Source organism: Falco biarmicus, chromosome 8 (assembly GCF_023638135.1).
Source record: "Falco biarmicus isolate bFalBia1 chromosome 8, bFalBia1.pri, whole genome shotgun sequence".
NCBI classification, from domain to species: domain Eukaryota; kingdom Metazoa; phylum Chordata; class Aves; order Falconiformes; family Falconidae; genus Falco; species Falco biarmicus.
Genome location: NC_079295.1, coordinates 32,097,619 through 32,112,658, shown reverse-complemented (window position 1 = coordinate 32,112,658; position 15,040 = coordinate 32,097,619). Strand labels below are relative to the sequence as shown.

At 39.7% G+C, this 15,040-nt stretch overlaps 1 protein-coding gene across 2 annotated transcripts in view; it reads left to right on the top strand.

Moving 5' to 3' along the window:
* ADCY5 (adenylate cyclase 5) overlaps positions 1–15,040 on the top strand; it is a 223,833-nt gene that overhangs the window by 131,654 nt on the left and 77,139 nt on the right. For both annotated transcript variants that reach the window (XM_056348488.1, XM_056348487.1), the window contains exon 3: positions 3,784–3,905. In XM_056348488.1, coding sequence (XP_056204463.1) covers positions 3,784–3,905 — 122 coding nt within the window. The remainder of the gene's footprint in view (positions 1–3,783; positions 3,906–15,040) is intronic.

Sequence of the window (15,040 nt, the reverse complement as noted above, 5' to 3'; positions counted from 1 at the left end):
CCCTGGCTTTATGCCTTTTTCTTCTTTTCCTCCCCAGAAAGCACTATGCTATACAGAGGAAAGCCAGAACATCAGAAAAACATGGGTCAAAGCCAGTCACTTAGAAGTACTTTCTAGTACTTCCAGCAGTAACTGTGGGTCCTGGCAGCTGGGGACTCCTAATAAGATTACTTGCTGCTACAGCCTGCACTGACATTGATCTCCAGGTTCATTTCAGATGAATCACTATGCATAATGCATTGAGATAATCTTGAGGTGATAGCAGACACAAACAAGGGCAGCTGAGCCCTCAGCTGGGAGAGGCAGTCTCCAAATAGGAGTAGAGGGATACGCAACTGCACAGCCCAACGATGTTACAGTTGCTTGCCTGTTTCTGGAGATCTGGTGATGATCCTGTGTACTGTTCTCTATTAAAGATGGGCAGATTATCTTGGGCAAAGGAATGTGTATTTTACTTTATTAAGCCTTTACCAGCATGCAAAATTAGCAAGAGAGTAAAGAAAAATCCAGAATGTCCAGTGCAGAAGAGATACTTCTTATGATTTAAGTATTTGAGGTAATCTATGGCAGAGCCATAACAGGAATCACTATTGCTTGCCCAGAATAAAATACTTCTGGATGAAAAAACAGGCATTCTCTACAATCTGTAGTGAGCAAATACTTAGGATTTGAGTAAGAGATAGGTTATTGGGACTGCACAGTTTTACTTCTGGCATTGCTTGTCTTTTGTGTCTGAAAAGTTGTTCTCTCCTTTTTTTCATCTCTTCATCACTTAACTTGTGGTGAAAGATAAGTCTTATTAAACCTGAAGACAAATGGATAGTCATAAGGCATTAAATATTTGTAGTGCTGTGAGGTCACCTTGGGAGAGTATGACACAAATAGTTAAAATTCCCATGTAGTACCAAGTTGTTGTAGGATCTGTGTGCCCATATATACATATATCTATATGTATGTATTTGAACAGAGTAGATCTGCATTGTACTCTTTCATCTGTGCCTGTTCTAGAGACTAGTGCTCCTTGGGATGCATGTGTTTAATGTATAATTCAGTGGAACTATACTTGCATCTTATTTTGAAGTGAGAATTATATATGAATTTGCTCTTGCTTTTTTTATCAGGTCAGAATGTTGCCTTGTTACACTTGTAAAACAGCAGTCCCAGTCACCTCACTGGTGCATACTAAGTGATTTTAGAGCGAGGGCTGCAGGACTTTCTAGTCATTGTAGCAAAATGAAAATTGTAGTCTAGTGGAGTCTTTAATTTCTGTGTTCCATTTGAAATAAAATGTAACAGGTTTGTTGTTTTGAAGGTCTTTGAACATGGCTTGTGCTTTACAAAGTCACTTGTTACAGCCTCCTCCTATTAGCTTCAGAGGTCATTTTCAGTGATTGTGATGCTCCCAACAAATAGAGTAAAGATAATGACCTGCTCTGTAATGTGGCTCAACTTCCTAATTAGTTGCCGCGAGAAGGGATGTTGTGGTACATGTATTTGTTTCACTTGATAAGCCTATATTACTCCCCAATTGTGATAGCTCAGAGTGATTAGTTCATCTCCTGGAGATCTCAAGTGTCTTGAAAATATTGGTGATTTAGTCTGGTTAAGTGCCTGTGGTGTCAGGAGGAGCAGGGGTGGTGGCTCCCAAGCAAAATTTACCCAGAAATGTATGTGAAAATCTCTTGAAGTACTAATAAGAGAAACTCAATCCCCTGAATGTGTCTCTGTTTTGCAAGCAAGTAAAAAAAAAGCATCCCTCCACGCTCATGCGCCTACAGGGAATATTCCAAACCTGTGGGTGCCCCTGAATCTCCCTTTAAGCTTCAAATCATTTAGAGGATGTGTAAAATCACACATAAAATAGCAGCTTTCACACATTCAAGGATGCCTATTATAATATGCAAATGACAACAGCATATACACCAGTTACTCTGGAAAGCATATATACGTGTTGTGCTTTTGCACTTAAGGAGCTGACAGAAGCCTGAGGAAATGTGCATGATTCATGATCTTTTTTTGTTTTTAAAAAAAAGGGTATGTAACTGTTAGTACCTGCAGTATACTAGTGAAGGTAAGAGTATCTTAAAAAACAAGTATCTTGTCAAGACTGCTGCAGTTTTGAGAAGAGGAGATAGAAATCCCTCCAACACATCTTCTGTGTTATTACTACCTCTTCAGAGACTGGAGGCAAGAATCAATCTTTTTAAGGTACACATTGAAGGGAGGAGGAAAAGGGAAATATGGGCAGTGCTGTAGACCATAAAATGTCACAGTGCATGCTGAGCACATTTCCAGTGAATTCATCTTCTTCTCGTTCCCCCAAAGTTACTTTGTCTCCTCAGAGGAAGAAAGAAATGGGGATTTTTCAGTGAAAACTAGGAATTAGAAACCAGGAATGTGCCTATAACTGTAATATGGGCAAGCAAGAGTTTGGTGATGTGAGTAATTAGTACAGGATTGCTGACTCCTCTGAGTCAGGAACTGCTTTTGAGCCCTACTGTTCCCTGTGTTGTTGAGAGGTAATGAGCTGTTAGATAAGGTTAGGGACCTTTGTTTACACCACATTGTATCTGTGTCTTCAGGAAGGAAGGCCCTTTTCTTCCTTGTGCTCACTGCAGGTAAAGAAAGATAAAGATGAGAGTGGCACAAGCTTTTAGGATCCTTCAGCTACTCCAAAGCACTGCCCGAGGGTTGGACCACAGTGGAGCTGATCCCAAAGGAGATGCCTCCCACCTTCTTCATCCATAGTGAAAACTTCTTTTGAACTGCAAGGGGTGTGAGTGGGAATAAGATGAAGGTCTGGGCAGAATTTCTCAGAGGTGATTTCTGAAATAACACAAATGCATCCCTGGGGCACATACTACCTGCAGATTTTAATTCTATGGCTTCTGCATGAAATTGCCACCAAATTTAGAATAGTAACAAGCACAGGCTTTTGTGTGAGGTTTTAGGAAAATTACCAGAAAGTCATCATTTTGTCATATAACTAATTTTTGCCTAGCATGCAAAGCTATATACAGAACAGCTTACAAAATAATGTTATGAAAGTCACACTAAAGCTATTATCAGTAAATAAAAGTGCCAAGTGAGAGTGGAGAGCTGTGAATTGTTGATGACAGAGCTGGATATTGAAAACACTCTTGTAGGTGAGTTTACAGATCTTAATGCAATTGGGCACTAAGAGCAGTTTTAAGTGTAGAAGTGTAGTACTACATTGTATAGTTGGGCTAACTTTTCATGCTAGTTTTGTTGGGGCATTCCTTTTGACTTTCTAGCTGCTAAGAACAGGTTTGTGCCTGTTGGGGGAATGTGCTTAGATGATCTAGATAGGAAAGGAAGGAATTTTAACCGGTGCCCAGGGGTGTTGGGGTATCAGTCCTCTGGTGTTATGTGAAAGAGGACTTCATGGTGGTGTTTAGAGGCTGTGTGGGAGGTCAGACAGTATCGTTTATCAGAGTCCTTCCAAGAATGGTGGAAAGGCACTTTTTGAGTTGCATGGCTCCTTCATTTGCAAGAATTGGCAACCATGAATCACAAGCCCAGCCCAGATGAGATGAAAAATCATAATTTTTCTTGTACAATCATTGAATTCTTATTGTGGGACTGGGACAGAAGTGCATATGACCTGTTAGGGGATCAGCTGCTGGGTTTATGGAGACCGTTTCACTTGGTTGTACTCATCTCTTACCAAACTGATGACTCATTTCTCCCCAGTAAGGAACAAAGTGTGTTTGTTAACTGGGCAGCAGGTGTTTTAATTGGTTCATCTGTCTGACTCCACAGGAGCGTCTCCTGCTCTCTGTACTTCCTCGACATGTTGCCATGGAGATGAAAGCTGACATTAATGCCAAACAGGAAGATATGATGTTTCATAAGATCTACATCCAGAAGCATGACAATGTCAGGTAAGAACAGCAGCCCATCTCCTAACTGCTGGGGAGGAGGGACCCTCCCAGTGCTTGGCAGTTAACACGCAGTGATGAAGAGGACAGTGACACATAATCCAAAATAAGTGTAAAGACTCAAAAGTATCACCAGTTAACTTTTGAAAGTTTGTTTATAGGATTGCCACATTCCTGCAATGTCTTCCTTTGAGAAGCAATTGTAACTGAGTTCTTTCTTAGATTTTTTTTTTCTTCTTCCTCACCTGGAGTGAATCTCAGTAGTTTTGAGAAGGAAGTGTATTTTAGTTCAGTTATTTTTTGACAGTTTCAAGCACGCTTCTGATAAGCCACGATGGGGTGCAAGTTAAAGATTGGCAACACTTTCCATGGGGTGAATTGCAGAGCCCAGCTGAGGTTAAGGTCACCTCAAGTGGTCTCTGCCAGAGTGGAATTACAAGCAGGAGGTCTGTTAATGACAGCCCTTGGCACCTGCTCAGTCACCCAGCAGCGTGTTGCTTCTTAGTCAGCTTGGGTGAGCAGAAGAAATTGATATCCAATCTCTGGCAAATCAATCAAAATCAAACACAGGCCTTGTTACTGGGGTAGTCCAGCACCGTGAGCTTCTGAACATCACCGGGTTCCCACTGTCCACTTCCCAGGGAAGAGGCAATAAAGTAGATAAAGTTGTATTTTAGTTGCTTGATATCTTTATGGGCTCCAGTTACAAAGTTAAATTTAACTTAATCTTGATGCATTTTACCTCTGCTGTTGTACCTGGCCTCTTTGGGGATCACTTACGTCTCTGCTAAGCCAGGTCCTGGAATATGTCACAGTTCTGTGAATCTATAAATACTTCTGCTGAGACACAGGGACTGGGGATAGAGAGCTTCCCTTCTTCACCTCTCCATTTCTCCTTCCAACAAGTGGTTTTCCTGTAAACTGCTTGCGTAGCTTTCTCTTGTACATAGCTTTAAGTATGCTCGTGAATTATATTTTCCAATACTTGATGCTCAACAGGTAAAAGTGTATTTCTTAAATTTCTAATATACTGTGCCTTGCATAATCTCCCAATAGTTGATGCTGGGAAATTCACATGAAAATCTGAAGCATCTGAAGACATTTCGTTAGCATTGAGGGTAGTGGGGAGAGGTAATGTACAAGTAGAAAATTGGCAGAAGGTTGCCCACTGTTGAATGTAGAGTCTGATATAAGACTCACTGAAATCAGGACAAGTCTTTGTGCAGGCTTGGATGCACTTCATTTCAGCTCTTCATTTTTTTTTGGTGGTGACTCAGTAAACAGGTAAAGATCCACTAGCAATACTGAAGACAAAAACATTATGAGATATCAAAGACAATAATGGTTCAGTGATAAAAATAAAGAAAATACATATGGTGATGAAGGTAAAGGGAAGAGGCCTTCCAAATTGCCCTCAACAGATCATGTGCTACAGTAATTGGATTAGGTTTTGTGTCTTTAAATTCATTTTTTCCTTAACGGCACTGAGCTTGTTCCAGAAGGTGTGTAAATTTCTTGTGTCAGATGCCATTTGTGAATTTTCTTAATAAAGAAATTACTTTTTTCCAGTACTCAAAGGTCAGCTTGACATTCAAACTGAATGCAATTCGTTAGATATGACATGAGGCTAGTCATTATGGTATTATAGACTTTCACATCAATTTCCGTATGTTGTTATTTGCGGGTTTGAAAGTTATTCAGTACAGTCAAATCTTAGTAAAGGCTCTTTAGGATGACACTAATTTGAAATTTTAACTGTATCATCAAATGAACAATAATAAACTAAATTTGCAAATGAGTAACTTTAAATGGAGAGGGTAATCTGACAGAACTATTATAACTGGAAAAAATAGCCCAAAGAAAATGGATGATGATGAAGAAGAAGAATGGAGATGTGAAGACCTGAAAAGATACAACAAAAAATGATGCATGACCCAGTGTATAGAAAGAGAAAACAGTTGGCTATGATTTTCAGTTATGGCTGTGAAGTAACATGAAAGGTGAAACGTATATATAAATGCCAACCAGTTCCTTGGACTGTCCTGATGGGTAGCTAACAGGAAGCTTGCAAACACGTAATTTTCACATCTTATGAACTTTTCCATAATAGATTACCTTCTGCAGCCTAAGAGTAATTTTAACACTGTTCCTCACGGTAATGAGTGTTTAGGAATCAAGCCTTGCAGGTGCAGATGGCCTCCAGTCCAAAGGGAGGCTGAGGTCACAAAAGACCTTGCAAGGGGAAACAATTTAAATGATCTTCTTCAGAGTATGGACTTTGTTGTCTGTGCCTATGAGGTCCTAAATCAACACCCACTGAGATAATGGAAAAAGCTGGGAAAGAGAGGTAAGAAATAGCAATAAAACAGTATATGTACTGAGAGCAAATGGAAGGTAACTTAGGAACATCTTATTTTCATGTACTTTAGGGAAATTAATAGCTAAGTATGAATATTGAAAAAAGGAAACATGATTTGAAACAAATGACTCATTTCACACTAAGAGTTCAGCATGGAGCCTTTGCTCTTGCCTGGGTGCACTGAAACCACCTCTAGTGGGAATGACTGCAGATGATTTTGAAGCACACAGAAACACACTGGTGGTAGGTGGTAGTGTCTCAATGATGTGGATTAATGAACTGGCTGAATAAAAGCAAGCATGCTCTTTACTTTTCATGGGGAAAAGCTCAAGGGGAGGCTTTTGAGAAGAGAACACTGTAAGCAGTTTTGGTTTTGTCACTATTCAAAAATATCATAAGATCTAAGTTTTTATGAGCTAAAGGTTATTGTGTCAAGGCAATTGAGAAGTATGTGAAGTCGGTGCAAGGGTGCTGTGCCCAGCCATTGAATCTGGCTTCCTGTTGATGATTTATGAGCCGGAGCATTTCCTCCGCAGTTTGTAGGAGTGGGAAGGACTGTATGTCTGCACAGAGGTGCAGGTTTCCCTCCTCTGTCAGCTGTATCCAGTGATTTTCTTTTCCCAGTCTCCCAGATCAGTTAAAAAAGTAGATTATAAATGAAAGTAATGGATGGGAATTTTCATTATCTATTGATCTAAAAGTTTGAATGCATCGTAATGCCTGGATCCTACGATCTTAATTTTTACTGGATCTTCAGGGTGAGGTTGCTCACCACTTTCACAGTCAACGTGGAAATAACGAGCTTCACTGACACTGAATGTTTCCATCTGGGTTTAACTTTGGCCCTTTGAACTTGAGAAGTGCAGGAGCACAGCCCTGTGCACTTAGCCGGGTTTGACATTTTGTGTGGGAGAAGTGGTTTACTAAATTCTGTTCCAGAGAAGATTAAATATTTTAATTTTCAGGGATGATTGGGTCTGGGCTTTTGGGACCACCTCTAATTTTAATTAAAAGCAAACCCAAAACACTCTACTAGTAGAAAATGCTATTCTACAATTATGTGAATTTACTCTGTGTTTGTGGGGTCTGTTTTAAAATGAGGAGTATTTAAATGACCAGTTCTTCTGTGATATGTTTAGGTTTAGTTCCTAGGTTACATACTGTGTTTTTCTTTTTAAAAAGGTTGCAGGCTTATTTTTCTTTCCTTTTTTTTTTTTTGGTTGGGGGGGGGGGGGGGCGGGGAGGGGAGAGGAGCAGGGCTAAGATACAAGAAGTCAGTATCAAACCTATGTAGAAAAAAAAATTTCCTCTAGTGCCAGTAGTAGGTCTGTAAAACAGTCATGATCCTTTAATAAGGGACAGTTCTGCCATGATATTGCTTATTGTGTTACGCTTCTCTTAGAGGGTGGGCTGTCTCTCTGTTTGGGGAAACAACATTTTATGCAAAATACAGTGGTCTTTCTGACCTGAATGGGTAAAAGCAAATCTTTTTAGAGCCTTATCAGGACTTCCTGTGAATGAGTTCATAATCTCCTGCTTATTGTTATGGAAAGTAAGGTTCAGAGACTAATTTATCCACAAAGAAAATATGATTTCCTGTCACTTTTTGGCAGCAGAATTTGTTTCAGGATTATGTTCTTCTTAAGAATTTAGGGTGATGATGAAACTAAGATGAAGAGGTTTGGGGTTAATACACTCTTTTTTGATGCAAATGAACAGAACCTTTTAACAGAGAACGAAACCATTTCCCATCCTGATTTATTGAATGAGAATTAACTTTGACAAATCCAGAACCTCAGAGCGTGATTTGACCTTTCCCACATATGTGCGTGTTAAATATAAATTCTATTGTCAAATGCAATCAGGAAAGGAGTTCCCCAGACTATGCAAGTAATTTGGACTAAACAACAAGGTGAATTATGTAACTAAATTGGTGCACGTTATCATGAATGAGATTATGTCTGATAGACAACCCTAAAATACACATAGATAATATTGTTTATCTATCATGCTTCCCAGGCTGAATTTTAAATGTTTTACATTACTATTGCTATTTATAGTATCTCACTGCAGTGATAATGGCTTTAATGCTATCTAGGTTTCGCCAAATATAGTAATCTCTGCTATAAAAGGATGTTTGAAGTCCTCTGTGAAGGGATAAAGGTTGGCTTTGTAATCAAAATTCCTTTGATGAACTGTTCCAAGAAGCTTATTTTAGGGCTGGCATCCAAGCACAGTGAAAGTGACAGTTTCTTCTTTTCTCCCTTTCACATAATTCTTATGAATCATATACTCAACAACATTAACCTGATCTCGGAGCTTTTTAAACATCTTGACAACTTGAACTAAACCATTTGCAGAAATTAAACAGTCCATCTGCTTTCAGCTTTGTAGACAAAAACATTTTTAACTAGTTTTCTGGTTTAATTATGTTCTAACACCAAAAATTCTCCCCTTAAACATGACCAAATAGTTTGCACTTGGGCTGAGTGTCGGGATATTCAGACCAGCTGTGTCAATTTATCCTCTTCATCCTGTAAGCGTTGTGATGCTTAATTAGTTGCTTATGAAGTGTGTTAAATTTCTAGATTGCAAGGTGCTGTGTAATTGTATGCTATTTTTGAAAATTTCAACTAAGCAAACGTCTTTTTCCTCCTCCCACTGTCCTCACACACAGGACATCTAGTCTTGGTGTTTCTTGGTGTGAAAGGACTTACCAATATCAACAACAGTACAAAGCTGAGCTCTGATTGCAGCTAGTAGGAGGGTTCACAGGGTACAGCTGTAACTGGACATATTAGTGCTGGGGCTTGCCAAAGCAACACGCTGCTTAGTGGTATATTCTTGTTGGTGAGTATAGGCATAAGGCTGTTTTTTCTGGCTTGCTAGACGTGCGTTTTGAAATGTTAATGGGTTTATCATGAGGTATATCCTACCAAACCCAGGTCAGACAGGAGGTTGCCTTTGGAGGTGGTTATACCAGTGGGCTGATTTTGATCAAGTGCTCATCTGATTCTGTTTTCATGCTTTTTCATGGGAGGTTATTGAAGCTAAAGTGAAATCACTTTAATCTTACCATGTCTAATAAATAAAACTACAGTATACCACGTATAGATTTCTGCCAGTTCTTCCATAACAATTTCAAGTATTCCCCAAATCTGTTGTCTAAGCCAAATTTTATGTATCTTTAATTTCTGTGGAAGGCCTTATTGCCGGAAAGGGCAGGAGCAGAACCTGGTTTTAGAATTTACTGTATGATCCATCTCCCTCCTTGTCTTCTCCCCTTTTTGGGGGGAGGCAGAATGAAAACAGATGATTTATGTTTGAAGATGAGAAGCAGCATTAAACAGGAAGAAGCCCAAGAGCAGGTTTTATCCATGTCTTGCTTCCTGGTACTGCTCTACCTGCCAGTCTGTGAGCTTCAGTCTCCTCCCAAAATGTGTTAATGGGTCGGTGGGTTGTTTCTCAGAATCAAGTCTTAGCAAGACCTCTACCTCCTTTTCTTTGTTCAAGGTATATGCCCCAAGCAGAAGGTTAGTGTTGCAGGTAGGTGGGGGGAAACTGTGTGGGTTTCATTTGGGTTCAGGCCCCTCCTGCATTGCCATAGCTTCTGGTTGAGGCTGTAGGCTGAGAAAAGTGAGTAGGAGGGAAAGGATCCGCCTTCCCACGTCTTCCCCCAAATGATGGCAGTGAATTTTACCTAAACAGGAATTCTGTTTCCCTGTCAAAAGCCAGCTCCTGAGAACTTCTACCAGTGTCTGCCCGGAGTGAATCTTGGCTTTTTACTTTTCCAGAAAATATAATGTATTTATTTTTTTAAGTTAGTAATAATTTTTGTAAGTGTGGAAGTAGGTTTCACTCATGAGTGAATGTGAATTACTTTGCTATTAGTACCACTAATTGCTTGACACTTCCTAGCCATTTTGTTGTTTTTGAGGGGGAAAATCATTGTCTTTTGGATAAAGACATTCAAGATAAAATCCATGTGTAGAGAGAGGAATTTGCTTAGTTTGCAGCCATTGTTACACCTGAACTTAACATGAAAGCTGTGCGATAAGCCTGAGCATTAATATTAGAGTGAGTTTTTCCACCCAGGATCACCCCCTCTTTTCAGTATGTGTGTATCAATGGTTCAGTCTTGAAAAATTTTAAGTCAAAGAATAGAGCTGGTTTATATATTTTATTAAACCTATGTTTTTGTGCACTGTGCACAGCATCCTTTAAGAAGAACAAATACATGCTACCTTGTTTAAGTATTCATCTGACTCTCTGCCAATCTTTTTGAACTAGGAATATATTGTGAATTTGGTCCCTATTGGGAACTCCTGGTGTCTTCAGGGGCATGAGAGCGCCTTGTACCCTCCAGAGAACAAAACAGATAAATAACTGGCTGCAAGGCACCCTGCTGGATGCATTACTTAAACACGTGTGTTGTAATAAAGATAACATCCCAAAAGTGCAGCGTGCCAAGTCACTGCAGATCTGCAGCCACCAGCAAGCCATCAGCAATTAGGAAGAGCCTGTGATGTATAATTCACACCCTGCTATTCTGAGTTTACACAAGGGTCTGTGAAGTTCACAGGGTGATGGAGTGAAGTGTGTTAGATGTTTTAATGATGAAATTCTGTGAATAGTAATTTGGAGAGAATAATGAAGGTGCCTTCAGAAGTTTACAGAGCAGTATTTTAACTCAGCAAGGTTGGATTCCCTTTTTTCTTCAATAGCACTGAAAATATACTTTAAAAAAATATGTCAGGCAACTGATTGGCCTGATAATAAAAACAAATGTATCAAACTTATAGTAAAAAAATGCATCAATTTATGTTTATTGAACTAATGCACCCCTAGTCTTCTCTGCTCTGGACTAAACTTGACAATGAAAATTGAGTTTTCTTTCAGAGAAACCAAAACTTTACTTTTGTAAAGACTTGCTTGTACAGACTTGCTTTCCTTTTGTAAAACTTGGTTAAATTTCAGTTAACAAACTACTTTGTCATCTAGTTAACATGCAAAGTGGTTTTAAGAACACTGAATTTATATAACACTTGAAGAGGTTCTTGTTAAAATCATCCTACCTTTTTGCTTCCTCCTCAGACTATAATGACTGAAAAGCAAAAAGCAGTTCAACTTTTTATTCCGTAATGCACTGAACTTTTCAAAAATATTTAAAGCCCTCTTACAGAAGCTGCAAACTGAGGCACAGTTTTGGATGGGGATGGATTAACTTCTCTTGTCTTATAACTATATTTATATCCCTCAACAATTGTTGCTAATTTGTGCATCTGTTCTTACTGGTTTATATATAATTTTGACACTGGAAAAATGATGAAGAGGAGACAAAAGCTGAAACCAATTAGTGGAGAAGAGCTCTCAAGTGGTCTGGTATCCTGTGACTGAAGTTAATGCATTGCTAACTTGAGTATATGTCCTCCAGTAATTGAAAGTCGTATATTTTTTAAACTTCCTCTTTTTTATTAATTTTACTTGATACTAAGTGGTTAAAAAGTTAGGGAGAGGCTGGTACTGACTGTGCAGGCTGCATAATTCCATAAATGGTGTTTCTATGAGAAACCAAGCTAAGAACAGGTTGCTTCAGAAATGAGAAGCAACAGGAAACTGCACAAAACAGCAAAGAAGGCAAAAGACCAAAGAGATTAAATGAATTTCAGCATGCATGCAAACACACATCCCATACACCACTGGCAGGGGATTGGCCTTGTGCAATGGTAGAGGCGCTCCTTTTAGAAAATTGAGATTTTTCTTTGTCCGTTTGTTTGTTAGGAAGCCCTAGAAAGATGCATGCAGTTTTAAATGGTTGGAATAAGGATTTGTAAGACCATATAGTTTCTGAGGACTCGGAAGTTTGCAAATAGTTTTCAGAAATTGAAAAGAAATACGTGTGTGATATGCTTTAAAAAGCAAACAAAATACAGGATATAGGTATTATCTTCTCTGATATCATGGCTACAGGGATCTTTGTGGTTGCTGTATGTGTGCTTGACAAATATCTGAGGCTCTCAAAGGTCTGAGAAATTCTATGTTCTTTACATGTCCCTGTTTGATCCAAACTCCTAAATGAACCCCTTAAATATACAGGAGGATCATCAGGCTTTGAAATCAGCTTCCTCAACTCCAGTTCTACAGAGCTGACCCTCAAACCCAAAAACCTAGTGCAGTGACCCCTTGTGAAGCTTGGATCTGTGTGACTCTCAGCAAAATATTTTCTCCTAGCCTTCTGTTGCAGAGATCTCCCCAGTAAGTGGCATGCAGAGGGCTGGATGGCCACGGCTTTGTTCATTTGTAAGATCATCTGTAAATGTCTATCCCCAACGGTAGCTGTGCAGAGCATCTGGAAGCACAACTTGCCCTCCCACATGAAGAGGAAGGTTGAATGTGTGAGGCAGTGGGGAATTTTTCCAGCAGAGATATAGTAGTGACAGTTTGTTGATACACCATGTCAGGTGTTTTGTTTGGAGTTTTTTGTTGTTGATTTGGGGAGGGGGGGTGGTTAACTTTAAGCTTGATTCTCTGTGGAGTCTGATAATACGCTGGCTCTATTTTCTACTCACTGGGGGGTAATGTGTTGCTAATAGGAGGCTAGTAGGACAACCCTCCTTTTGACAACTACTTAATTTCTGTTATCTCCAAAGCCTAGCAGACCCCTGCATCAGTGCTGAATGCAGTAGCAGTTTGGAGAGATGCTTTGTAACATCCTGGGCCATGAAGGAGATGAGAGACCTATGTCACAGAGCTGATGGGATATTTGCAGGGTGGGGAGGTAGGCAAAAAAGACAGAAAAGACCAAAAAACCTTGGAAAACAAGGAGCAAATTTAGCAATTGTTAGCATTTTTTAGCAATAGACTGGAGGAAAGGAGACTGGAGAATGGAAAAGAGATGCATGCAGTTTTAACCAGTAGACAGTTGTGTGCCATCACAGTTCTGGTGGAGAGTCTCCAGTCTTGGGAGCGTGCACACCAATGCACTGATGCTTTCTGCTGTGGCTGTTTCCAAAGAATGAGCTAATAAGAATCAATTTGTAGAACACAGCAAACAAAACTTTGGCTTCTGCTCAGGGGAACTTGAGCAATTGCAGTTACAGATCAGGCTTCAACAGAAGCCAAATGCTGATCCATAAAAGTATAATTATTCTGTTTCATTTGGAACCTTTTGTTCTGGATTGCATTCAAAACTACTGTAAGCCCCTTTGTGAGATTCTTTTTCTTTCCAGGCAAGAGAAAAAGAGGCCTTTTGATTTAGTAGTTCTACTTTGTTTCAGTTAAAAAGGAGGAAAAACCCCACATCATCTTTGCCTTTTTTCCTTAAGAATCTTCCCTTCTGCAGAATAGCAGCCAGCAGGTCACAGTTTAGGATGACAGGTCTAATGTAGAGACAAAGTTGTGTTATGGTATATAAATGGTATGTCATATTCTGGTTTTGAGATCCAGTATTCTTTGTAATTTTCAGCTGCAAACTGAATATTTTGTTATTGAAATCTGAAGTGATTACAAATTTCTTGCAAAGCCCAGAAACCTTGAAATTGCAGATGTGGCTTACCTGCTGAGCTCTTTTTCCTTGGAAGTATATAGTGGTAGAAGGAGTCAACTGAAAGTGGTACCTCCCTGAAAGCTTAAAAAGAACGGGGGCGGGGCGGGGTGGGGGGGAGAAAAAATAGTATTGGAGAACAACTGTACAAAACTAAAGCTGTGTTTAAGGATTAAATGTGTCATTTTGAGGGGGACCTCTGAATCTGAAAATGGCACGGGATGGTGAAAATATTTTTTCATCTGCTATAAAATGGTATGTCTGCTGAGAATCATCCAGGGCTACACTTTTGTAATGCAGAAGCCCAATATGAACTTCATTAGCATTTATTAGATCAGTGTATTTTGCTTAAATGCATGCATTCACTGGCTTATTTAAATCTCTTTAGTATATTCTTTCATCCCTTTTTAGGTTATTTTTCTTGCAGATTCAAGGATCATTTCTAGTGGAGGATCATAAAAGCTGTATTTTGTTGGTCTCTCATGTCCTGCAGCTTTTTATTTTTCCATTATGTGTATCAGACACAGCATTTATTGTATTACTAATAACTGAACAAATTCTAAGTCATCTTGCTGGATAATGGGAATGGCCTGGAAACACCACGTGCATTTTTAGTGCCTTATGCTCACAAACTCTTGTGAAGGTATGCACTGCTACCAGTCAACCCCACAAGGGGAGGTTAGGGCTGGGGAATGGAGAGACCAAGATTGACAGTGATTTCTTTAATTTTACTTGGTAGCGAGACTGATTAGAGCTTACAAAATGCATGGCTGCTGTTACAGAAATGTCCTAACGACTAGACCTTGAAGGCTCTGCCCTGCCTGCACTGCAGAGGAATTGTGCAGAAAGAGCAAGCAGGGAGTGTGCACAAATACACGTGCTCCTTGTGCTGGGTGCTTCTCGTGACTGTTGGCTGTGCTTGCGGGGGGAATTAGCAGCACATTTCGGCTGGGCTGCCATGTCAAACAGGCATCTTTCAGTTCCTCACTAAAATGAAAACCCAGAGAAATTAATTAATTCAGTTGACATTCCAGGTGACAGAAAGTAAAGCACACAGGTAGTAAAGATCTGAAGAGACACAAGTGATGAGGCATGCCATGCTCATCTGGGAGCATAGGGGCTTGACCCACATGCTGGTGTAGGTTATCTGGATTCAGTTTTCCCATGTGCCAGAGGGCGTTTGAGGCCACATCTCCTAGGAGAGGCCCTAACAGAAGAAGGCGTCCTCATTCTCTT